This window comes from Coregonus clupeaformis, chromosome 25, assembly GCF_020615455.1.
Source record: "Coregonus clupeaformis isolate EN_2021a chromosome 25, ASM2061545v1, whole genome shotgun sequence".
Taxonomy (NCBI): Eukaryota; Metazoa; Chordata; class Actinopteri; order Salmoniformes; family Salmonidae; genus Coregonus; species Coregonus clupeaformis.
Window position 1 is genome coordinate 6,633,440 of NC_059216.1, and position 26,328 is coordinate 6,659,767.

The 26,328-nt window shown below is 42.6% G+C and overlaps 2 protein-coding genes across 5 annotated transcripts; one reads left to right on the top strand and one right to left on the bottom strand.

Annotated features, from left to right (window-relative positions):
* Positions 1-3,429: 3,429 nt before the first annotated feature.
* On the bottom strand, positions 3,430-7,292 carry LOC121538814 (photoreceptor outer segment membrane glycoprotein 2-like). The gene is made up of 3 exons (XM_041846983.1): positions 7,194-7,292; positions 5,331-5,604; positions 3,430-4,226 (listed from the first exon to the last, which is right to left on the bottom strand). The coding sequence occupies exons 1-3, from the start codon at positions 7,268-7,270 to the stop codon at positions 3,978-3,980; spliced, it is 600 nt and encodes a 199-aa protein (XP_041702917.1). The 5' UTR covers positions 7,271-7,292; the 3' UTR covers positions 3,430-3,977.
* A 682-nt stretch (positions 7,293-7,974) lies between these two features.
* LOC121539315 lies at positions 7,975-21,094 on the top strand. Of its 4 annotated transcripts, none has more exons than XM_041847713.2 (21): positions 7,975-8,107; positions 8,526-8,605; positions 10,507-10,637; positions 10,860-10,952; positions 11,103-11,246; positions 11,443-11,601; positions 12,075-12,156; positions 12,283-12,472; positions 12,603-12,746; positions 12,860-13,050; positions 13,169-13,304; positions 13,417-13,528; positions 13,621-13,750; positions 13,826-14,006; positions 14,102-14,438; positions 14,560-14,659; positions 14,823-14,941; positions 15,071-15,249; positions 16,971-17,559; positions 18,671-18,774; positions 20,820-21,094. In XM_041847713.2, exons 3-21 carry the CDS (start codon positions 10,547-10,549, stop codon positions 20,943-20,945), a joined length of 3,207 nt encoding a protein of 1,068 aa, XP_041703647.2. In that variant the 5' UTR covers positions 7,975-8,107; positions 8,526-8,605; positions 10,507-10,546; the 3' UTR covers positions 20,946-21,094. The 4 variants fall into 4 exon arrangements, with proteins under 4 accessions (XP_041703647.2, XP_041703646.2, XP_041703648.2 ...); XM_041847712.2 differs by having other exon boundaries at positions 8,539-8,605; XM_041847714.2 differs by having other exon boundaries at positions 8,539-8,605; positions 10,520-10,637.
* Positions 21,095-26,328: the final 5,234 nt, after the last annotated feature.

A 26,328-nucleotide genomic window follows, 5' to 3' on the forward strand; every position in this document is an offset into this window, starting at 1 on the left:
AAGCAAATTTTTACTCCTGAACTTATTTAGGCTTGCCATAACAAAGGGGTTGAATACTTATTGACTCAAGACATTTCAGCTTTTCATTTTTAATGAAAGAACAATTCTAATAACATAATTCCACTTTGACATTAAGGGGTATTGTATGTAGGCCAGTGACAAAAAAAATCTACATTTAGTCCATTTTAAATTTCAGGCTGTAATAATATAATAAGCCATTTAGCAGACGCTTTTATCCAAAGCGACTTACATTCATGTGTGCATACATTTTTACTTATGGGTGGTCCCGGGGATCGAACCCACTACCCTGGCATTACAAGCGCCATGCTCTTCCAATTGAGCTACAGAGGACCACAAAATGTAGAAAAAGTCAAGGGGTGTGAATACTTTATGAAGGCACTGTATGAATAGATATACAAGCAATTACTATACTTGTCAAATGCAAAAGTATATGAAGAGAAACTTTTACTGTACAAACATTGCTGCTTGTAATCTGAATGAATTAGATGGCAATTAAATGTTAATCTAAAAGCACTTTTGAAATAAAATGACTTAAGTTTCCAATATATGTACATGTAAAAGAGTCGGTCTTCTGTAAGTCTTCACTGAAATTCCCTATTTTGCCAACCTGATACTCATTAAATGCTTCTTTTGTCGTAACTCCTTCAAATAATTGTGTATGGGAACATTGTCAACTGTTTTAGAAATTATTATTTTTGCTGTGAAAATGACATTCAAATAGATCATATTGTAGCTAACGAGGACAAAAAGGTTCATACCAGCAACACGAAATATATTCTGTACACATGACTAATCTAACAAGTAAATAATAGCACATCACTACTACATTAGTGTATTTAAGACTACAATTATGTACATTTTATGGGGGAGTAGCTACATGAAAAATAATAATCGCTATAAAAATACACTTGATATTACATCAGACTTTTCAGGAAAATGAAGTTTTGTGCATATACTGTATGGGTTTTGTTTTTCCTCGTTTGCGTTGCTTGACAGTGCTGTATGATAACCAGGCTGTCTGAATAAATACATTTATCTAGACAATGAGTTTTTGTGCCCTCTGTGTCTGACTGGGAATAACAACACAAATGTCATATTTGTCTGAAAGGAGAGTAAATAAAAAAAATATATGTAAAGAAGAAAAGATACTGTATGACTTGAAAGTATTTCTCATCACCCTCATCGCATCATATGTCAGTTCATTGACTTGCACATTGACATCAAATCCCATTTCCTTATTATTCAGTGCCCTTAGCAGCTCATATTTCCTACAATAATTACCATAATTTATATTACGCACTATACTACTTAGCTTTAATAACTACTACTTCCTGGCAGCACTCGAGGCTGTTGTAAGGATTTATTCTGCAAGAATAATACTGTTGATTGTTGCTTAGCAGCACCTGTGTTGAATAATAAATCAGACTTGCTAATATTAATTTCCCTGTTTAATTCCACGGCGAATCAAGGCTGACAGAGAACCTACATAGTTTTGTTTATAGTCTGAAATAAGAGCATATCGTGTTGATTTGTAGTATCTGTAGTCCTCAGTAGTTTAAACAGGGCCTTAAGTAGTCTCTCTATCCTTTGTCTGCTGTGTCTGGCCATAATAGGATGTGTCATCAAATTGATTGGATGCGAGATTTCATTAGGACACAGATTAGGGGTAATTCGAGGCAGTGGGGGTCCTTGCAATTCTGCTATTGTTTAGAAATCTCAATCTTGGTCGTCACACACTTAGCTTTATGCATACAGACTTGCTGCAGAGGATTAGGGTAGCAGGTAGCCTAGTGGTTAAGAGCACTGGGCCAGTAACCGAAAGGTTACTGGTTTAATGAGCCGACTAGGTGAAAAATCTATGTGTCATTGAGCAAGGCACTGAACACCAATTGCTCTACAGTACAAAAATAGCAACAGTGATACTTATTTTAAGTGCCATCACTTGTCTGTGCTTGGTCTTCACTTTTCTCCTACAGAATGTGTCTTACTAGGCGTAAACATTCTGACAGAGAAACAATATTCTACTGAACAAACCCAACGAGCGACTATCAGCAAAACCTTGGAAATTGTCTAAGCTCCTAAATGATTTAGCATTTACAAGCTTCTGACTCTTTCCCTTAGGATCTTCATCTGTATGTTTTGTCTATCCCACAACCCTCTCTAACTCACATGCATCCTTCCACTATATGTAAGATTTCTTTAAGTAAGACACATACTCAGTTGCATTGGTCTATAGCTTCAGCAAAACTAGAGAGAATATTTATAAAAGCCTAAATAGGTATGTTATTAAGACCGCACACACTTAATTGGCATTACTGTGGGAAAAGGTCTGGACCAATGCCATTACATTCGGCTAATTTCGATTAGCTCAGAACGAAAGTCTTGTGTAATTGGTCAGCTGCTCGATTAAGTTCTGGGTAAATACATGTATAGCCGCGGGAAGTAGGGGTGATAATAATAAAAAAAGGAAAAATGTATTTCCCTCAAAAGTAGTGCACTGGGCCTGTATTAGCGGACCGATATAGCCGTCTGTAGCGCATGCCAAACATGTTTTTTTACTCACCCTACTTGTAGCGAAATGCCAATGCCATCCTCTCTTTCATGTTGACGAAACATCTATGACTCTTTCATACAGTAGTCTACACGCTTTTAGTTTTTGTTGTGCTAGGCTACCTGGCTAAAATGCTTGCTCGCTAGCCTAACTTCCTTTCACGGTCAACAATGAGGCAGCTAGTTAACATTAGCCTACTACATCTAGCTACATATTGCACTTCCATCCTCTCAGGCAAGGGGCACAATGTATGAATTTATGGTTGGATCAGAATCGCCATTACAATAACTGGCCAGTACGGAGAATTAAGTAAAATCACTAGCCCAAATCCCTATCTCCATCCATGGCTAATTTAGGAAAGGGACAATTTTAGCTAGCTAGCTAGCCACCAGAGGACTACACACAATGAGATGCAACAATTCACGTTTCTTTCTGTCAATAATGTTTGGCTTTTGATGTGATGTGAAGCCAAATCCAAACTGGCTTCCCTTGACACATTTTTTGGTGCACCACATGACCGTTCACAGTTGAGCTCACTCAGTTTAGCTCATCGCTGATTGGCTATTATTTTATCCAAAAAATTATCAATGGAGGCCAAATGCTCGCTGGCTTCCCTTGCATTCAATGCTACGGGCGGCAACAATGTCATACTCCTTATGACCAGACAGCATCAGATAGATGGGCTACACATACAGAGACAGAGGGGCGCTGTTTCGCTCTCTCTAATGCGTTCTTCGGTGAGATACATTCAGCCTCTTACGAATTGAAGGAAAATGATGAAACACAGAGAGACGAAAGATACATTATTATTATTTTATTTTTTATTTTTTTGTTAAATGTTTTTGGGAAGCCTGGCTTTCCTTGGCATCCATGAATATACCCCACTGTTAAGGGGTGAGTAAAGGTAAAGGCGGCATAAGCACAGTTTGGCTTTCACTCTTAAATTAATTTGTTGATATGAGTATATGAAAAGAGGTAACAAGGCATTACATCATGGCATAGAATCAATGGCACATGGATTTTGTTTGTATGTTCTTGCTAAACAATCTCTACTATACATTTCCATGTTATCTATTACGATATTCTGTTCTGTACCAATCTGCTATTGGATGTCTCCTTTTGCAAACACATTTGCAGACTGTCATATCACCAAATCCCTCTTACAATGGCAATGTTCCCTCTTACCAACATTGCTTGGTTTGCAAAGTAGTGTTAGCAAGTCATATGCCGCCACAATGTTTCTTTCAGGCAAGCTTTTATGTCGCTTTTATTGCTCGTGGCACTTCCTGTCCTTTGGACAAACTGACTGTTGATGTGTATTGCATGGTCCTTCACCTTTTTATGACCCTGTGGAGTGGACTCTTCAACGTAAGTGTTAGAGCAGGGGTCAACTGGCCACAGGTATCTACTTTGGGGGCACATTGTCTGGTCCATAGTGGGCTGCGGAGGGGACATCGATGTTGGGATCGCCATTGTTGGCTGTGTCAATCTGGTTGCACTTTCCCAGGCTCTTTATGATATTGAAGTTGGAACGGGCTGTCTCCAGAAAGCTGTTTTCCAGAAGCCAGCCGTCTGACTCTGAGTCTGGGTCCCCCTGTCTCAGCACGTTCTCCAGGGATGTCTGCAGGTAACGCACCCCCGTCAGCACCGTCAGCTACAACACGAAACAAACATTACTGAGGTAATCCCTACACCATGTAATATACTGTACATAAATATAACTTTTGTTTATCATGTATAGTGGACCAGAGTAAAATATGTGGGTCCAAATGTAGCTGCAGGTTTGGGATGTGTATTTTGGGACAGTTCCATGTGAACCAGTAGACGACAAGGGGTGTGCCACACACAAAACTGAGCATGGATAACCCAGAGATAATGTCACAACAGAGATTTAGTGTGGGATTAGGTAGCATGCAAAGTGAATGAACAATACTACTAATCAAACTGAAGAGAAAGGGCATGGGAGATGGACCAGAAGCCCAGATAACTTCCCTGCAAAGAGGTGTCATAAGCAGAATACTGCAATGTTGATTAAGTTCTTTATAATTAGTGGTTTGCTGAGTCTAAATAAACCCACTTGGCAAAAAACTGGTTGAATCAACGTTGTTTCCATGTCATTTCAACCCAAAAAATTCTATGTGATAGGATTTGCAAAAAATCATCAATGTAAGGGAATTTGGTATTTTTTTCATCCAACTTTTAACCTAAATCCAATGACAGGGTGACATTTTTGGTTGATTTCACGTTGAATTTACATTAGTCGACAACTCAACCAAATGTAAATCAAAACTAGACGTTGAGTGTTAGTTACTATTTTATTTTGTATTATTAAGTTTTAAACTGCATCGTTAGGAAAGGTTCGTAAGCAAGCATTTTACTGTAAAGTCTACACCAGTTGTGTTTGGCGCATATGATAAATAAAATGTGATTTGATTTTGACTTGTGTATGTCAGCTACGAGTCTCTTGCAGATACGATATACTTCTATGGAAACCACATCACAGTTTATAAGGACACCGCTGTGCTCACTTCAAACAGCCAGATGATGAGGACGGTAAGGCCGATGGACTGCATGATGTAGGTGTAGTACTCAAGCAGGGCCAGGTGGCAACCCTTCCTCAACAGGTTAAGCTCCTCTGTCTGGTATTCGTAGTTGAAGTGGGTTGAGCTGTTGGTGATTTGGTGCTGGATGGGGCCCAGGGCTGGGCTCTCTGTCTGACGTGTCATGTAAGGTATCAAGAGGCCTACTCTTTACTTACTCCACCACCTCCCTGCGATATCTGGAACCAGTCTCTGAAGCCTGCGGTATCTGGAACCAGTCTCTGAAGCCGGCGATATCTGGAACCAGTCTCTGAAGCCTGCGGTATCTGGAACCAGTCTCTGAAGCCGGCGGTATCTGGAACCAGTCTCTGAAGCCGGCGGTATCTGGAACCAGTCTCTGAAGCCAGCGATATCTGGAACCAGTCTCTGAAGCTGGCGTTGCCGCAGCACTGGAACTGGATCTGCAGCAGGTCCACGGTGTGCTTCAGGAAGCTTTTAAACAAATAAAAAAATGACCAGATATTGCACACCTCTGCTGAACCATCAACACATAAGTGTGCATTACCACAATAATTTGCAAAGCATTTATTTAGAAGAAATATAATAAAATAAACTACAAATATAATAGACTATACTTTTCTTTATTTTTATGGAAGACCATAGACCAAAGCATCTGATGTCTCAATCATTTTGTTTACCACCTCAGAGCTTTCACATAACAGTGTGGTTCCCCATGCCGCTTTATCAATACGGAGTTCAAAAAGAGAAACCCCATGCTTCACCTGTCTGTCCTGAACACAGCCACAGGTCATCCCTACAGACTGGGAATATCAGGAGAGAGCACCATACAGAAGGACCTACATTTGAAGTCGGAAGTTTGCATACAGATGAAGTCAGAAGTTTACACTTAGGTTGGAGTCATTAAAACTCGTTTTTCAACCACTCCACAAATGTCTTGTTAACAAACTATAGTTTGGGCAAGTTGGTTTGGACATCTACTTTGTGCATGACACAAGTAATATTTCCAACAATTGTTTACAGACAGATTATTTCACTTATAATTCACTGTATCACAATTCCAGTGGGTCAGAAGTTTACATACACTAAGTTGACTGTGCCTTTAAACAGCTTGGAAAATTCCAGAAAATGATGTAATGGCTTTAGAAGCTTCTGATAGGCTAATTGACATAATTTGAGTCAATTGAAGGTGTACCTGTGGATGTATTTCAAGGAATACCTTCAAACGCAGTGCCTCTTTGCTTGACATCATGGGACAATCAAAAGAAATCAGCCAAGACCACAGAAAAAACAATTGTAGACCTCCACAAGTCTGGCTCATCCTTGGGAGCAATTTCCAAACGCCTGAAGGTACCACGTTCATCTATACAAACAATAGTACGCATGTATAAACACCATGGGACCACGCAGCCGTCACACTGCTCAGGAAGGAGACGTGTTCTGTCTCCTAGAAATGCAAATCAATCCCAGAAGGGACCTTGTGAAGATGCTGGAGGAAACAGGTACAAAAGTATCTATATCCACAGTATAACGAGTCCTATATCGACATAACCTGAAAGGCTGCTCAGCAAGGAAGAAGCCAATGCTCCAAAACCGCCATAAAAAAGCCAGACTACGGTTTGCAACTGCACATGGGGACAAAGATCGTACGTTTTGGAGAAATGTCCTCCGGTCTGATGGAACAAAAATGGAACTGTTTGCCCATAATGACCATCGTTATGTTTGGAGGAAAAAGGGGATTGATTGCAAGCCGAAGAACACCATCCCAACCGTGAAGCACGGGGGTAGCAGCATCATGCTGTGGGGGTGCTTTGCTGCAGGAGGGTCTGGTGCACTTCACAAAATAGATGGCATCATGAGGAAGGAAAATGATGTGGATATATTGAAGTAACATCTCAAGACATCAGTCAGGAAGTTAAAGCTTGGTCGCAAAGTCACAAAGTAGATGTCCTAACCGACTTGCCAAAACTATAGTTTGTTAACAAGAAATTTGTGGAGTGGTTGAAAAACAAATTTTAATGACTCCAACCTAAGTATATGTAAACTTCCGACTTCAACTATACCTTATTTCTGCAGCATTCGTGTTGTCTGTCTGATCTGGCTCCCATCCCTGTTTGTTTTTCTCTTCAGTGACAGACATCTTAAGGCTTGGCCTGGAGATAGTTTAGCCGTAGTGAATCAGGTGGAACAGACAGACACCCGCCGGTGGCAGCATCAGGGTGAGTCCGCTGGCCAAGCCCCCTGACCCTCCTAATAATCCCCTCTAATCACTAATCTGCCCTGTAGGATTTGGATGTACCTTCTGCCACCTGCGCAAATCTGACTGCAGCACCACAAAGAGTTATAATGGTCATGTGTGTGTTTGTGTGTGTGTTTGTATGTTTGTGTCCAGTGAGCCCTTCTCTGATTCTGTAAATTTAGAAGTCAATAGGCAATACATCAAGTAAGGCAATACATCAAGACTAAATCCGTTTTGTGATGAGGACAATATTATGCTCATAAGCAAATACTGAAAATGTGTGAGATTGTTTGATAATGTTTCAGAGCGTTTGATAATGTCCTTTAATGTGATCAAATTAACAAAGTTTGTGCTTCCCTCCAGTGCTTTGATGACACTATGCATATAAATGGCCCAAGAAATAGTCAACACTGAGGATTGAAAGCTCCAAATACCTTAATACAGTCTCGATTATCCTCATGGTGTTATTGTATTTGAAACAAACAACTTTCACCTACTACCCCTCCCTCCCTCCCTCCCTCCCTCCCTCCACTCACTCTTTCCTATTCCCGAGCTCTTTTTTTCTCTCTCCGTCTCTCACGCACACATCCATACACATCCACACAGTCAATCAGCCAATGACTACTGGATTACCATGTCCCAAAGGAGCTTGTGTAAGAGGAGAGTTCCACTGTGGACACACACTTGCCCAGTCAGCACATCCACAGCGATCCCAGGAGCACCGGACCAACGTGGCAGGTAAATTCTGGAGTTCACAGTTTAGTCAATCATGGTTCTTCGGTAAAATGGCTATCACTTGTAGTATACTCTAATACTGTGATTCGATCTGATCGTGAATATCATGGATAGCAGGCCTCTAGGCTTTACGGCACTGTAAGTTCATTACATTCTTAAAGCCATATACATAACATTGGTCTTCAATTCTGTAAAGGATGTTATATTCTATGCAGTATTGTACTTTATCTAAAAACCAATTATCCTCTCTGATGCCTGTGGTTTGTGGTTCCAGTGTTAATACAGCAACATGACTTAATGTTAATTTATTTAATGCATTTCCTTTGGAATGGGATTATAACTAACTATGGATATGAGGGATTATGTTCAGTAATGGCCTATTGAAAAAGAGATGTGTAGCCACTGTGTGAATGAATTACAGTTGCTCCCAACAGAGAAGAATCCCCTGACTGCATAATACTGTCTGCTTGACTTCACCCCCAGAACATTGAACAGAAGCTGGTAATTGCATTTGTACATAAAGTTTTTTATCCAGAACTTTAATTTGACCAGATTTTGAGGGATTTGAGAACATGTTCTCTTTTACAACAATGACTTACAGTACAGTCGGAAAGTATTCAGACCCCTTTAATTTTTCCACATTTTGTTACGTTACAGCCTTATTCTAAAATTGATAGTTTTTTCTTATTTTCATCAATCTACACACAATACCCCATAATGACAAAGCGAAAACAGGTTTTAAGAATTTTTGGCAAATTTATAAAAAATATAAAACAGAAATACCTTTATTTACATAAGTATTCAGACCTTATGCTATGAGACTTGAAATTGAGCTCAGGTGCATCCTGTTTCCATTGATCATCCTTGAGATGTTTCTACAACTTGATTGGAGTCCACCTGTGGTAAATTTAATTGATTGAACATGATTTGGAAAGGCACACACCTGTCTATATAAGGTCCCACAGTTGACAGTGCATGTCAGAGCAAAAACCAAGCCATGAGGTTGAAGAAATTGTCCGTAGAGATCCGAGACAGGATTGTGTCGAGGCACAGATCTGGGGAAGGGTACCAAAACATTTCTGCAGCATTGAAGATCCCCAAGAACATAGTGGCCTCCATCATTCTTAAATGGAAGAAGTTTGGAACCACCAAGACTCTTCCTAGAGCTGGCCGCCCCGCCAAACTGAGCAATCGGGGGAGAAGGGCCTTGGTCAGGGAGGTGACCAAGAACCCGATGGTCACTCTGACAAAGCTCCAGAGTTCCTCTGTAGAGATGGGAGAACCTTCCAGAAGGACAACCATCTCTGCAGCACTCCACCAATCAGGGATTTATGGTAGTGGCCAGACAGAAGCCACTCCTCAGTAAAAGGCACATGACAGCGCGCTTGGAATTTGCTAAAAGGCACCTAAAGGACTCTGACTATGAGAAACAAGATTCTCTGGTCTGATGAAACCAAGATTGAACTCTTTGGCCTGAATGCCAAGCGTCACGTCTGGAGGAAACCTGGCACCATCCCTATGGTGAAGCATGGTGGTGACAGCATCATGCTGTGGGGATGTTTTCCAGCGGCAGGGACTGGGAGACTAGTCAGGATCGAGGGGAAGATGAACGGAGCAAAGTACAGAGCGATCCTTGATGAAAATCTGCTCCAGAGCGCTCAGGACCTCAGATTGGGGTGAAGGTTCACCTTCCAATAAGACAACAACCCTAACCACACAGCCAATACAACGCATGAGTGGCTTCGGGACAAGTCTTTGAATGTCCTTGAGTGGCCCAGACAGAGCCCGGACTTGAACCCGATCGAACATCTCTGGAGAGACCTGAAAATAGCTGTGCAGTGACGCTCCCCATACAACCTGACAGAGCTTGAGAGGATCTGCAGAGAAGAATGGGAGAAACTCCCCAAATACAGGTGTGCCATGCTTGTAGCATCATAAATAATAATAATAATAATAATAATAAAATGCCATTTAGCAGACGCTTTTATCCAAAGCAACTTACAGTCATGTGTGCATGCATTTTTACGTATGGGTGGTCCCAGGGATCGAACCCACTACCCTGGCGTTTCAAGCGCCATGCTCTACCAATTGAGCTACAGAGGACCACAATCATACCCAAGAAGATTCAAGGCTGTAATCGCTGCCAATGGTGCTTCAACAAAGTACTGAGTAAAGGGTCTGAATACTTATGTTAATGTTATATTTAAGTTTTTTATAAATTTGCAAAAATGTCTAAAAACCTGTTTTTGCTTTGTCATTATGGGGTATTGTGTGTAGCTTGATGAGGGGGAAAAAACAATTTAGTCCATTTTAGAATAAGGCTGTAACGTCACAGAATATGGAAAAAGTCAAGGGGTCTGAATACTTTCCGAATGCACTGTATGTGTTTGGTACATTCACAGTTAACATCCTCAGGGTGTGAGAGGCCTCAACAGCAGGACTATGATGGACACAGAGGACCAGTGGACACATGCCTTGGCTAGCAACAACGTGAGGGCCATCCTCCGCTGGCTACGCAGCCTCTCAGCTGAAGGTCAGATCACTGGCTGGCAATATAAAACCACATGCAGCATACAGTACTTACAGCCACTTACTGTGTCTAAGAATGGTTGGCTACTTTAACATACTGTAATGCTTCGATGATTATGATATGGGATCATCATTAGTAACATTTCATCTCAGTTCATGCTGCTTTTGATTATGACCCATTATGTAATTACATGAATTTGTCTCATTCCATTCATCTGTCTCTCAGTGGGAAATGCTGATGTGGAGGACAGCCTCGCTACTTTCAGCTGCTGGGTCCAGAGGATGGCTGTAGTTTCAAAGAAGGAGTTACTCACCCTTTGTAAGCAGATATGCACCACAGCACCAGCTATCCCAAACAGAGCCAAAGGCTATCGATCCCAGCTCTTTCCACGGCTTTATTACATAGGTCTTCTCCTGTCCCCTCTCTCTGGGTCCCCCTCTCCTCTCCCGTCCCCTCCCCTGTCTCAAGGCTTCAGCCGTTGCCAGGGCCTGTGGATGTTCCTGGACCACAGCTGCTTTACCAGGGTGCACCTGCTCTTGCAGCGGCTGAGGAACCTGCTGACCCTGGCCCAGTGGGGGAGGAGGCAGAGCGGCCTGACACACTTCTGGCATGGTACAGTACTATTCCAACCCTGGCCCCCCTCTCACAAGGATCAGATTGTTGTATGAATGATATCAACTGGCTAGTTTGTTTAATACAATGACCTTATCTAGATGCCTAGTGCTAGCATTTGGTATGGTTGTAACAATATAGGTGAAAACATTGTAGTTTCTATCAAGAGAGCTGTCTCTCCTCTGTGTGTATGTAGGTTTGGGGATCCCGTGTGTGGTCTGCAGGGCCGGGTGTGGGTCCTCAGTTGTGAGGCAGGACTGCTGGAATCGGGAACACAGAGCTCTGAAGCAACACATCTGGCTGGGTCGGCTTGTACAGTGGTGGGGCACCACCGGACTCCTGCCCAAGTACCCTGGTAAGGATGCATACGTTAACATTATAGAAGGACAAACAGTCAAACTGTACAAACCGTTCACACTTTGCATCACAGAGTTGTTATTACTGTTTAACTATTCTTATAAGTACAGTGTAACAAGTGTTGTATGTTGTAGTATTATTGTAGTGTTAGGGTTGAGGTTAGGGTTAGTCTAGTACAGGGTTCCCCAACTGGCGGCCTGGAAATCAGCTCTAAGAAATCTGTTCCCAAGTATTTCCATGCATAATAGAAGCGTGATCGTATACAAATGTAAGCAAGGTTTTAAATGGTTTGCTTTAATCAAACATTCTATCTGTTTTGGCTTCTCGTGGTCAATTTGTAGTCTACAAATTATTCGTAATTTTGTTCTAGCCACCATCCGCTCCAGAAAAAATCGGCCCGCGTCTGAATCTAGTTGATGATCCCTGGTCTAGTATTTATAAGCACACTGACTCTTCCTCTCCTCCTCGCAGAGGCTCAAGAAATGAAGCGGATCTCTCAGATGTGGAGAGAGATGGATCAGAACCACCGCAGGGCTTCCCTCCACACTCCTGGGTAACTCTTAAATCACTGATAGGCAGTCTCTCTTGCTCTCTTTCTGTCTTCCTCCTTTACTCCCTAATCATTATTTGTTTAATCTATTCTCCACATCTTCTTTCTCCTTTCTCTTTATTTGATTAGATGGGAGGAGGAGGGAAGGGAAAGGTGGAATTCACTGATCCAGGGTATGGTGGCTCAGATGGACAAACAACATGGGCCCATATGGACTTCTGAGGACTGCACAGACCAGGGCTACCCGCCCCCTAACCTGCAGGCTCTGCTGAAACTGGTGCTGGTGCCTCGCATAGACAACATGTCTGTTCAGGCCATTGTATCCGACCATGGAGAATCCATTAAGTGTCCTCAAAGATATGACTGTGTTAATATGACTGTCATGTGAACTGAACTGAATATACAGTATTCTTGATATGTACACTACACTTAACACAGCCTGTGCACAGCTCATGTACTTCATCCTGGACATGGCAAACTTCCTGCAGTGCAAAGATAACCTCCTGCAGTCTTTTTGCCACGCCTTCATCATCCCTCCCAGCTTCTCCCAGCAGATCCGGGCCTTCTGGCTCCTCGACCATGGACACTTATCGGTACCTTTGATCTCACAGTAACGTTTAGTCTATCGATGTCTATGTTTTCCTGGATTTAGCAGGGTTCAACAGAGCCAACAGATTGTCCTATGGCTGTCATTGCCTCTGTATAGGGCTCCATGGAGCTGCTGCTGAGCCCCAGGTCTGAACCACCCTGGTTCTCCTGGCAGCACCGCTGCATCATCCACAGCCTGCTGAGGAGAAAGCAGCTCCGCTTGGCGCTGAAGTACGTCTACTGGACCAGACTAGCCACAGACACCCCCCAAGACCTCAAAGTCTGTGTGGACGTACTCCTACAGAACAGGTACGGTCAGGTACACAAGCATGTGCTATACCAAATGGACTACTGTATACCATATATACTCTCTCTCTCTGTATAGCTCACGGTTTTCATATTAAATCTTGTTTTCTCTGCCCCTAAGCCATGTCTCAGACGCCTGGGCCCTCCTGAAGAAAGGACACACAGGAAGTAATGACATGGTCAGATACTTCCTCCATGGATGTGAGAGGCTTGGCCTATGTATGGCGGCTTTAGACTGCATGGAAGCAGTATGGAAGGTGAACCCCTTTGTAACACTATCATAAAATATATCTAAATACTTAGGCATATACATGCAGTTTGTTTATGTCAGTATTCACATTTTCTATTGAAAAATGGTACCTTTATTAGGATGTGGGCCATTGTACTAATCAGTCGGAAGAGGCTGAGAGTCAGTGTGGAGTAGAGGGGCTTCCTCAGCGTAAGAGGACCACAGGGATCTCTATGGCAGTGAAAGAGCCAGGTTGGATCACTGATTGTGACTGATACTAATTTGAGAAATATCATCATCACTATCAAGTATTCTGAAAGTCAGTGAAATGTTGTGAATTGCAGGGGGTCCCATTCATCCGTTCTCTGCCCTGCTGTATCAGTCTCAGAACATCAACACTCTCTCTTCAGAGGATTTGATCAGACTCCTCAGGGAATATATGATTGAACTGAGACAACCCCAGCCAACAGTGAGGTACATTATTCAATACAAAATACCCAATGTCAGTGTGTGTTTGGTATAATCTGTTTTTTCTTGTCCCTGGCCCAGCGAGGTGGTGACATGGCCAGGGGAGTACCAAGAGAGGAGAGGGAGCTGTCAGAACCTGAGTCTGACCATCCAGGACCTTAGGCACCTCCTCCCTAGCCCCTCCCCAGCGGGTATGATGACTGACAGGCTGGGAGAGCAGGGAGACACCGAGCCACCTGATGACCTGCCTCTTATAGCTGAGGTACTTTACTACTGTGGCTTTGTCTGAGAGTGAGTGTGCTGAGGAATAATACTTTGGCAATGAGTAAAATAATGAATTTCGTTGTATCATTGCAGGAGAAACCCTGGACCCCGGCACACCTCTCCTCTCAATCCCTGTCCAAGGAGAGCTCTGAATCTATGTTCTCTTTTACATCTGCCCCCACGCTGCACCGTCTGAGACGGGGCATCCCATATGTGTATGGGAGCACAGTGATGCTGCAGCGAATCTCATCCCTGCTCAGAGGACAGTGCCAGAACAGGCAGGGTGACAGCCCTTCCCCCCCAGCAGACATACTCCTCCCAGACTGCCCTGACCGGACTCTGACACTAGAGGGTGCCACAGACCCTGTCTCCTTCAACAGCCTTAGTAAAGACAGCATGGAGGTGGAGGAGCTGGCGTTCTCCACTGAGTGTGAGTTCAGATGCACAGGCTAGAGCTGTTTTATAGTCAACATTTAAGTTGTCGGCTCCTTTTGAAATAATGTTCTTGAGTGTTAACCCAACAGAAATCCATGTTCTGGTCATCTGTTTAGGGGGAGTGGAGGAGATCATGACCTGTGATACACCAGGAGACGACGTCTTCATTGTGGAAGAGGAGGCCGTTCCTCCTGTAGATGTAACATTAGACAGAAGGTGACCCCTCTCAAACCTTACATTTACACAATGGCTATGTTTACTTTATCATTTCATTAACAGACTGATGATTCCATAATTCCACTCTTTTCTGTGGCCAGCATTGTGTTATGCAGAACAATAAATAAAGGACATGTTCTTTATGTGATTATTTGTTTGTCAGGCATAGTCTGAGCAGACTGAACCTCCATCCTCAGTTCTACAGTAATGAGGACAACCAATCAGTGCCCTCTGTATCTGAGATCCAAGTGGAGAGTCATAACTTCCTGACACCTGACTATGGTGTGTTTCAACTGTTAATACAATCTCAGTGTTGTGGCTGTGTTTTCACTATATCTACTGTATGATTTGACTGAGAGATTATTAAATAATTTTCCCTTTAACTAAGTACTTTTGTTCATGTTAATCCAGAGAAAACTGACTACTACAAGGAGGTTACTGACAAAATCATGCATGTACCAAGTGTGATTGACGTGTGGAGCATCATGCCTGGAGGGGACAAATCCGAGAACATCCTCCCCCAGACCTCCACATTCTCTGGGGCTGCTGCTGCCTCATCTCTCTGCTTCCTGGAGCTGGAGCCCTTACAGGTGACAGACCTCTCTACTGTCCAATTACATACAGTTGAAGTCGGAAGTTTGCATACACCTTAGCCAAATACATTTAAACTCAGTTTTTCACAATTCCTGACATTTAATCCAATAAAAATTCCCTGTCTTAGGTCAGTTAGGATCAACACTTTATTTTAAGAATGTGAAATGTCAGAAAAATAGTAGAGAGAATTATTTATTTCAACTTTTATTCTTTCATCACATTCCCAGTGGGTCAGAAGTTTACATACACTCAATTAGTATTTGGTAGCATTGCCTTTGAATTGTTTAACTTGGGTCAAACGTTTCGGGTAGCCTTCCACAAACTTCCCACAATAAGTTGCGTGAATTTTGGCCCATTCCTCCTGACAGAGCTGGTGTAACTGAGTCAGGTTTGAAGGCCTCCTTGCTCGCACACGCTTTTTCAGTTCTGCCCACAAATTTTCAATAGGATTGAGGTCAGTGCTTTGTGATGGCCACTCCAATACCTTGACTTTGTTGTCCTTAAGCCATTTTGCCACCACTTTGGAAGTATGTTTGGGGTCATTGTCCATTTGGAAGACCCATTTGCGACCAAGCTTTAACATCCTGACTGATGTCTTGAGATGTTGCTTCAATATATCCACATAATTTTCCTTCCTCATGATGCCATCTATTTTGTGAAGTGCACCAGTCCCTCCTGCAGCAAAGCACCCCCACAGCATGATGCTGCCACCCCTGTGCTTCACGGTTGGGATTGTGTTCTACGGCATGCAAGCGTCCCCCCTTTTCCTCCAAACACAACGATGGTCATTATGGCCAAACAGTTCTATTTTTGTTTCAACAGACCAGAAGACATCTCTCCAAATAGTACAATCTTTGTCCCCATGTGCAGTTGCAAACCATAGTCTGGCTTTTTTATGGCGGTTTTGGAGCAGTGGCTTCTTCCTTGCAGGTTATGTCGATATAGGACTCGTTTTATTGTGGATATAGATACTTTTGTACATCTTCACAAGGTCATTTGCTGTTGTTGTGGGATTGATTTGCACATTTCGCACCAAAGTACGTTCATCTCTAGGAGACAGAACACGTCTCCTTCCTGAGCGGTATGACAGCTGCGTGGTCCCATGGTGTTTATACTTGCGTACTATTGTTTGTACAGATGAATGTGGTACCTTCAGGCATTTGGAAATTGCTCCCAAGGATGAACCAGACTTGTGGAGGTCTACAATTTATTTTCTGAGGTCTTGGCTGATTTCTTTTGATTTTCCCATGATGTCAAGCAAAGAGGCACTGAGTTTTAAGGTAGGCCTTGAAATACATCCACAGGTACACCTCCAATTGACTCAAATTATGTCAATTAGCTTATCAGAAGCTTCTAAAGCCATGACATCATTTTCTGGAATTTTCCAAGCTGTTTAAAGGCACAGTGAACTTAGTGTATGTAAACTTCTGACCCTTCTAGAATTGTGATACAGTGAATTATAAGTGAAATAATCTGTCTGTAAACAATTGTTGGAAAAATTACTTGTGTCATGCACAAAGTAGATGTCCAAACCGACTTGCCAAAACTATAGTTTGTTAACAAGAAATTTGTGGAGTGGTTGAAAAACGAGTTTTAATGACTCGAATCTAAGTGTATGTAAACTTCCGACTTCAACTGTACATACTGTACATACTATGCTGACAACCTACAGTATTCGTCAACTCAACTGGGTTTCTGTATGTCTGTGTTTGTTCAGAGGGCGTTCGACCCTCCACTGCTTGAGGAGGCAGTGGAATGTTTCCGCCGGGACTCCCAGGATGCAGTGGACCAACCGGAGATCCTGACCTCCTGTGCCCTCACTGAGACCACCCAGGATCTGCTCTCTGAGCTCCACCAGACCTTCTGCTTCCTGGAGGAGCTGGGAGATGCAGGGCCCAGTGGCCCAGAGACAGAGAGAGGCTCTACCCTGGAGGGGGAGCAAGACAGTGGGGCTTCCGGGAGGTACATCAGGCCCTTCTCTCTCCAGGACTCCTCCCTGCTCATCCCCCTGCGGAGGTCCATACGCTCCAGACAGCTGAAGGTTCCTGGAGTGTCTCTGTCCCCTAGGACTAGCCCCAGCCGCACACCCCAGCTCAGCCCCTCCTCAGCCCCAGAGACATCCAGGGACAGGTTACCTGGAGGGGGGAAGGCCTCGCACAAGGAGGACGCAGCATGCTTCAGAAGCACCCCAGAGGTTAGGCTAGGCCACTGTAAGCTGGGCAGCTGGTGGAAACAAGCCCTGGAGACCCGGAGGGCATCCACTGGCCTACTGCCTGCCATAGAGCAGGTGTCCACCATCTCACGAGGTAGTGTGTTTGTGTGTGTTTTTGTACTGTATGTTTATATGCAAATCAATCGTTTTGTGTGCTTGATAGTGCCGCATTCTGCAGACTCCCCATGTGATATGCACAATTTTATCTTACTTGTTGATGATATTAAAATGGATAGAAATGACAAGCTACTCTATCTTGCATTTAGAAACCCATTTAGTGTCACAGCTACCAAAGTTGGAAATTCTGCACCGATTTGCCCGTATATTAATATTATTACTTGATATACATGCAGATAGTGTGTGTTTGTCTGTATTGAAGATTAGAAATGCCTCTAGTATCATCTTCCTTTGTCATTGTGACGGGGAACGTTGAGAGAGCCCTTTCTTTGGAACATTACATTGATGGAGCATTAGAAACAGCAGCAGCAGCAGTGTTGTTTGTCACGTCTGGCTGGAGACTGTAGTGTGTGCCTCTGTTGAGTGTGAATGTGTGTGTGTGGGGCCATAGTTGGCCTGTTGCGGTCACTCAGTGGGGAGTCTATATCCAGAGTGGGACCCAGGTACTGCTGGGAGAGGGGTGATGAAGGATGAAGTACAGAGAGGAGGGGGTGTACTGTAGTGTCAGACCAGGACTCTCTCAACCTTGCTACAGTTACTCATCCGTGGCCCCCACCTCCTGCTCTCCGTGGTAGGGGCCTTCCACTGATGTTACCCAAAGCAGATGGAGCTCTGCTGGGCCTTGCTGATCACCGCTGGACCTGGGGAACTCATAGCCCCACACACCACACTAATGCCCTGCCTCATCGCTGGGACCAGGGCTTAGGAGACCAACACACAGCAGGGGCCAAATGTGACATTTAATTAAAGCTCAGTTTGTTAAATTAAATCAATAGTTTCAGAAAGCAGGTGACCCTGATATCTGCTACAGTTATAATGTTTTGCTTCTCAGGAAGTTATGTGCGTTTGTTAGCCTGCCAGCGAGGATGTGGCAGAGAGTGTTTAAGTGGCTGGCCATATTGGCATAGGAGGTCTCTGTGAGGTTATAATGTACAGCATGACAGTTGTAGCTACTGTGCTGTACACCTCTGAGTGATCTAATTTGAATCATTTCCTGTCCTCCCTGTCCCCTCTCTCTTCATCCACAGAAAAGAGGGCCTCTCTCGTCCCAGGTCAACCCTACTCCCACAGTGTGGTCAACTTCCTGGAGTCTCCAGCCAAGCAGAGAGCAGACAAGAGGGAGGTCAAACAGGTACAGGTCATTTCTCTCTCTGTGGTCCCTGGCCTTACATGGAGGCTGTCAGTATAGGGGGAAATATGCCATGGTTGGCCAATGGGGGGGAAATATGCTACGGTTGGCCAATGGGGGGCAGTGTTGTCCCAGCTTGGAAGTTTTTATTTTGGTCTCTGATTTGAATGATCTCATACCAACCTCCCATGAGCCAGCCCATCCCAGCCCAGCAGGTACACTCTCCCCTCCTTTCCCTTCCCCCTGTCACAACCTACACATCTTTCCTCACCAGACTCAGTAATGTCATCTAATAACATGGTGAAATCATATTCAGGCTTTGATAATACATGTTAAATACTTTTTTGTTACATTTAATTGGAATAATTAAAAAAAAAAATCTGAAGTCAACCTCACTACTTTGATGCTACATGCACGCTATAGGTACTACATTCACTTTGTGTTTCTCTGACAAAAGTTGTAGACTGCTTTCTTGGCTCCTTCTAATCTCTCTTGCCACGAGGGCGGCAGGTAGCTTAGTGGGTAAGAGCGTTGTGCCAGTAACCGAAAGGTCGCTGGTTCTAATCCCCGAGCCGACTAGGTGAAAAGTCTGTCGATGTGCCCTTAAGCAAGGCACTTAACCCTAAATGCTCCTGTAAGTCGCTCTGGATAAGAGCGTCTGCTAAATGACTGAAATGTAAATGTAAATGTTTACACCTGCCGCTTACATGGGTCATTCGTCCTGATCTTGCCAGTTTACACTTATAAGATCTGATCAAAATCAGTTCACAATGCCTCTTTTAATCATCTACACCCGTCTAAAAATGTGGGCACAATCAGAATGAGGACAAGATCAGGACAAAGGGTGTATGTTAAAACAAGGTATAAAAGTGGCTTTTGTCTAATGCATTGACGGATCTCACAGTTGGTGTGTTTGACCCCATGACATCATGATGTCAGCAGTGGATGTACAGCATGTGTACTGTAATGTTGCTGCACTGATACGATTAGGCAGTTGTTCAATTGAGATGTAATTGTTTAATTGGGATGTAATTATCTTATTGTTTGGTTGGAGTCAAGGGAACCACATGGAGCCTGGCAGGTGAAATGTAATTACACAAAGTTAATTCATGATGACGTAGTTGATAATTATACCTTTGGGATGCTGACTGGTGTATGGACCGTTTGTGTGAATGGTTGATGTTTTTTGGCGTATTGAATGCTGATATTGCACAATTCTAAATTAGTACCCATCATAAAAGATACTGATTTTATTCCAATACATTAACTTGTTAAAACACTGCTTAGATTGATGTTATAAAGATAAGATTACCTGGATGATTTATTCCATGTTTTATTCAATTTTCCCACTTTGTATGGCCACCACAAATCTGTATTCCAGTCTGGTATGGTGATCAGATTATCCATCTAGGCCTGGCTCCACCTGTTGGCAGACAAAGAGAACAAAGGGGATGGGATTTGATAAATTGGCAGATTGGGAGATATTGATGACAAATGTGTGAAGATAAAAGTCATACTAAGCAGCATATTATCGAACCATCTCCAATTAAAACACAGCAGCAGCTATGGTAATCAGAGTGCAGGATATTAGGTTGACAATTATACATTTTTACTGTTAATGTCTCGTGTGACCTCATGATCAGATTGGTTATGGTGAAGCAAGGTTATGATGTTCATGAAAGGGATGCTCATCAAACAATGTGCATGACACTGGTACTGCTGACAGATGTAAAGACATTACTGGAAGGTTTTAGCTTGTTGGTCAACTTGTGTGGATCCTACTGAAAATCTTTGTATGGAGAGAGGCAGGCTGAATGAAGATAGCTCATTGGGTTGTGGTGACACATGGAGGAGATTCACATGAAGATGAATGGCCTCTATTAGGAACATTTCATCAGTGCCTGGGCCCTGTGGTTTCAGTCTCCCTCAACCCCCGGGGAACGATAAATGACCACAGGATATTTCATCACCCCCTCCATTTCCCAACTCAGGATATGAGGGCCTAATTGTGTCTGTTTTCTGGTGTTCTGTTGTCCCATGTGTTCCAGGCAGAGAAAGAGGAGCTGCTGGGTCGGAGGGGCTCTGGGAAGTTGCCCCACCAGCGGGCGGAGCAGGGCGTGGTGAGCCATAGGGGAGCCAGAGTGAAGAAGGGCAAACGGGTGAAGAGGGCATGAGGACATCATGTTACACATCTATACTTTAGTTCTGTGTGTGAGATCTAAATTGACCAAATCCTGTATAGTCCTACTGTTGTGCTACACTTCAAACCACTGTAAATCTACTCAGGTGCAGACTGTTATTAAATGTTTTTTACTTGGCAGATACAAATAAATATTTCTCACAGAAATGATTCGTTGATTTGTCACAGTAATGGCTTCACAGTATGCATGGACAGATCATCCAAAAGGTGTGGTTGCATCTAAACACATGACATTTCTTTTTTATCTAAAAAAAGATTCCATTCTGAGCACAGTGGTGATCGTCACCATGGCTGTCATGGATGACCTTTGGTCCAGTGACCTTACTACACCACATCACCTCTCCTGTCACCTCTCATCTGAGCTCTCCATCTGACTGGTCAGATTTGTTGTGACAGGTCCTGATTCCTTTGGCGACCTCTCCCCTCCAACAGGCTGCTGGAATGTTCTCAGGACACATCCTCCTCCTTATACAATTATACTACACACACACACACACCAGAAACGGCTCATCAATATTAATCTCTCAGTAATTATTGATAAGGGTTAAATTATTTAATACTTCACGAACCCAGTCGAAATTAAGAATAGTGGATTCTGTGTCATTTACGTATAGTCTCAATGATCTGAATAGATGCAAGGTCGTTTGGATTTACTAAGGATAAAGATAAAATCTGGACTAACTCATTCTAAAAGCACCATATGATGTCCTTGGATATCTGTTGGATATCTATCTGTCAGTTTTCCCCCTTTTTAAAAAGGATTTGCCTTGCTGCTATTCCAACTCATGAAAAATGGATGACCTCCCATGCTAGCTGCTGTTGCCCATATCTCCTCACATTTGCACAGTGCCCTGGGATTGCATTTAGGTTAGCATCCTTCCCCCTCTCTCGATTTGGGAGGTGGAGGGGGTTGAATAACTTAAAACACATTTCAGCTTGACACGCTTCTGCCTGGGGTCTCCCTTGGGTCTCCCGTCCACGAGCCGGGCCCACACACACACTGCATTATTACGAAATATGTGTGTGTCACCTTCTGGAGTTGTTAGGTGTCCCAGCATGACCTCACCAGGTGTGACAACACCTCTGATACCCAGTTGGTGCATGGTCTTGGAGGCACAGGGCCAGCCGGTGTTTTGGATGCTTTAGTTTACACCTCAGCAATCATGACTAGGATTGGCTGCACAGTTGAATGTTTTTCGAATCCAAAGAACCTTTCATACAGTATAATATCTTCATCCCCAACTTACAGTGCAGTATAGTAATTCATGATTTGAGCACAAATAAAGATCTTCCAAATGGAAATATTCAAAGGACAAAAACCTGTCTTGAAATAATGATGCTCAAAAACCTATCAGGACACGCGGTCTGGAAAATAAATAATTGTTCGGACCACACACATCCAATAACTCATACTAATTTGAATACTGATAACAATCGTGGAAACCTGGGCTCTGCACTGCAACAAAATGACACATAAATCATGTGCAGAGCAGACGAGGTTAAAAAGCCCAACCAAACATGATGGATACAAATTGCTGCCTGATGTTTGTAAATCATTCTTATAAATAATTGTCTGTGTGCGAATGGAGGCACGCTCTGGAAAATGCAAGGTGATTAATACTTGCTATTGAAAAACTCTCCATGTGAGTACCCTTTCTGACCCCTATAATGTACTTTTTATTGCTATTTCATCTATTTCTTCATCTTCAAAACGAGCGTCCTTAACCTTCCCAAGTGTAGACTCATATAGGCCACAGTAAGCCCCATCTTTGTAGGGGGTTGATATAGAATATTCCACCGATTTAGCACAATAAAACAAAATACCTTCACATGCAGATATAATGGCAGCTACTTTCCATAATATGGAAATTATTTGCAACTTATTTTCAAAACACTATATCCACCAATTTTGGTGTTTTTTCATCAAAAATTATTTCTTATGGGTACCTTCATGTGTGTGTAAAATGTTACTGTTCACAGATTTTTTTTATTCATCGATTTTATATGTGTATGAAAATGAGATTGTTTTACAAAACGCTATATATCCATCCATATATCCTGTATATTTGACTGTGAAATGTAGTTGTCTCACCTAGCTATCTTAAGATGAATGCACTTACTGTAAGTTGCTCTGGATAAGAGCATCTGCTAAATGACTAAAATGTCAAACGTAAATGTTTTACATACAGATCTCACATTACTGTATTGAATTACTTTAAAAAATATTTTTTTAATATTCATGTCACAAATATATTATTTGTACATTTCTTAATTAAAAATGTAGTTATTTGTTACATTTGACTGTGTGAAACCTAGCAGGACTACTTATTTCTCTGAGTGAGGCGGATATATAGCATTTAGCAAAAAACATGATTATTTTTCAAATACATGTCTGTCATTGAACAACCCCATGCCATGGTTAGATAGTGAAAAAAACAGCAAACAATAAAAGCTAATTTACCAACATTTCTGGAATGAAACTCTCCATATGTCATCTGCATTCAAGGGCTTGAAATCATCATCAACAGTAGCCTAGGTAGAGTGGGAAGTAAACAGTGCAGTTTCATGGGCATCCTACCTGATGTTAAGTGGAGTACCATAAAGGGAAAGGGAAGGCAGTGGTTAGGGCCAGAGAGGAGGCAGATCATCAGGTACACTCCTAGAAAAAATTGTGCTATCTAGAACCTAAAACGGTTCTTCAGCTGTCCCCATAGGAGAACCCTTTGAATAACCCTTTTTGGTTCCATGTAAAACTCTTGCCACAGAGGGTTCTATATGGAACCCAAAAGAGTTTTACCTGGAACCAAAAAGGGTTTTACCTGGAACCAAAAAGGGTTCTCCTATGGGGACAGCTGAAGAACCCTTTTGGAACCCTTTTATCTAAGACTGTACCATGCCCACTGGAGGGCAGTGTCTGGGCAGGGACATGGAGCTGGGTTGGTGGCTGACAAGGAGATGAGGACGGAGATTAGGATGGAGCGGAGGGGAGGGAGCAGTACCTGGGTTTCGCTGGGCTGGCTGTGGGTTTACTGTTTACCAGATGGCTTCACTGTTTTATGACCAATGAGTCAGACAGTTACCTGCGCCTCCTTGAGAGCTGTCACCATGTATCAGGAAACTATTGTGTGTGTGTGTTATTAGAGGTACAGTCATTTAGGAAACCATGCATGCCACATGAATGCAAATGGTAGGTATGATTTTGAATTTTCGTAGGCTACTTCAGTCCAATGGAAAACAATGGTATTATTAAAGCGATAATTATCAAGTGAATTCACATTGATGATTGGGTCCTTCCACCAAACCGGTACGATTTGGACTTTGACATTTTTAGATTTATTTACCTTAATAAAGAAAAACAATCTGAACACCCCACGACATGAACTACATATTTAACCTCCAAGAAAACATATTCTCCCATCTCAGGCATCAAAGCCCTATTATTATTGCCCATTGTCTTCTGATATGGACACCATTTGTCTTCAACCCCGTTATGGACACTATGGAGATTGTCTGAATATGATTATAAAAGATACTTGTAATAAAATCAACATTTCCCTATTAATCATATGTCCCTCAAACTAATTCAATAATTGCTAATATTAAATGTGTAAAAATCGCACACTTTTCTAGTACAGCATGAAATGGACACTGTGTGTCAGCGGCCTCATCATTTTTGATCAAAAAGATGGTTTCGCTTCAGAATTTGAACAAAGATCCATATTCTCATGATTGCTCTAAATATTTCAGACTGAGCTCAACAAACATAAAATTCATATTTCATAACTTTCCCCCCCATAATTCACAAAATTGTCATGTAACAGGTTTGAGACTAGGGTAACGGGGTTGAAGATGGTAACGGGGTTGAAGAGACATAGGGCTTCCATATAAATTGGTTTTGTTTACTCAAATTCACTCCAAGATTTTCTATAAACATTGTATTTCATAGATATAACCATGTAATGAGGACAATAGACATCAAGTTGAATTAGAGTTTTATTAACCCAACTGCAGTTAAAGAAAAAATATATATACATAGCAGACATGAATAACATTGAAGAGAGCTGGGCCTGCCTGTAGAAACACCACAGGCTGGGTTCCCACTGGGTACACTTCCTATTGGCATTCTGAGGTTTTAGGGTATGTTGTGTGTGTGTGTGTGCATGTGTGTGAGGACATGGAGACACTCAGGAACACCATGGAGCAGGTCTCACAGGTATGTAGATACTTTTTGTGGTGTGTGTGTGTTTGTTTGTGTGTGTGTGTGTGTGTACATGGAGACTCTCAGGGGCACCATGGAGCAGGTCTCACAGGTAGGTAGATACTTTTGGTGTGTGCTTGTGTGTGTGTGTGCCTCTTACTTCATGGCATTCATCTTGAAAGTCTGGCCCACACCTCTTTCAACATATCTACGTGGCGAGATGTCAAGACTGTGGTGGTGGAATGATTTCAAGGACATCCTCAAACAGGTACCAGTGGATGTCATCACGAGCAGGCCAGAAGAATCTGTTTGATCCAACGCAATCCACTTTAATTCGAAATGCGTTTCATCTGTGTTAAGGATGATGCCTGGATATAGGTCTTCGTTGAATCTGAGCCTACACCACTGCTCAAGCAGCCCTGGACTTCCCCAATGATATTATTGACCATAACCTGTTATTGAAAAAACGTACACTACTGTTCAAAAGTTTGGGTCACTTAGAAATGTCCTTGTTTTCGAAAGAAAAGCAATTTTTTTGTCCATTGAAATAACATAAAATGGATCAGAAATACAGTGTAGACATTGTTAATGTTGTAAATGGCTATTGTAGCTGGAAACGGCTGATTTTTAATGGAATATCTACATAGGCGTACAGAGGCCCATTATCAGCAACCATCAGTCCTGTGTTCCAATGGCACGTTGTGTTTTCTAATCCAAGTTTATCATTTTAAAAGGCTAATTGATCATTAGAAAACCCTTTTGCAATTATGTTAGCACAGCTGAAAACTGTTGTGCTGATTAAAGAAGCAATAAAACTGGCCTTCTTGAGACAAGTTGAGTATCTGGAGCATCAGCAATTGTGGGTTCGATTACAGGCTCAAAATGGCCAGAAACAAATAACTTTCTTCTGAAAGTCATCAGTCTATTCTTGCTCTGAGAAATGAAGGCTATTCCATGCGAGAAATTGCCAAGAAACTGAAGATCTCGTACAACGCTGTGTACTACTCCCTTCACAGAACAGCGCAAACTGGCCCTAACCAGAATAGAAAGAGGAGTGGGAGGCCCCGGTGCACAACTGAGCAAGAGGACAAATACATTATAGTGTCTAGTTTGAGAAACAGGCGCCTCAAAGGTCCTCAACTGGCAGCTTCATTAAATA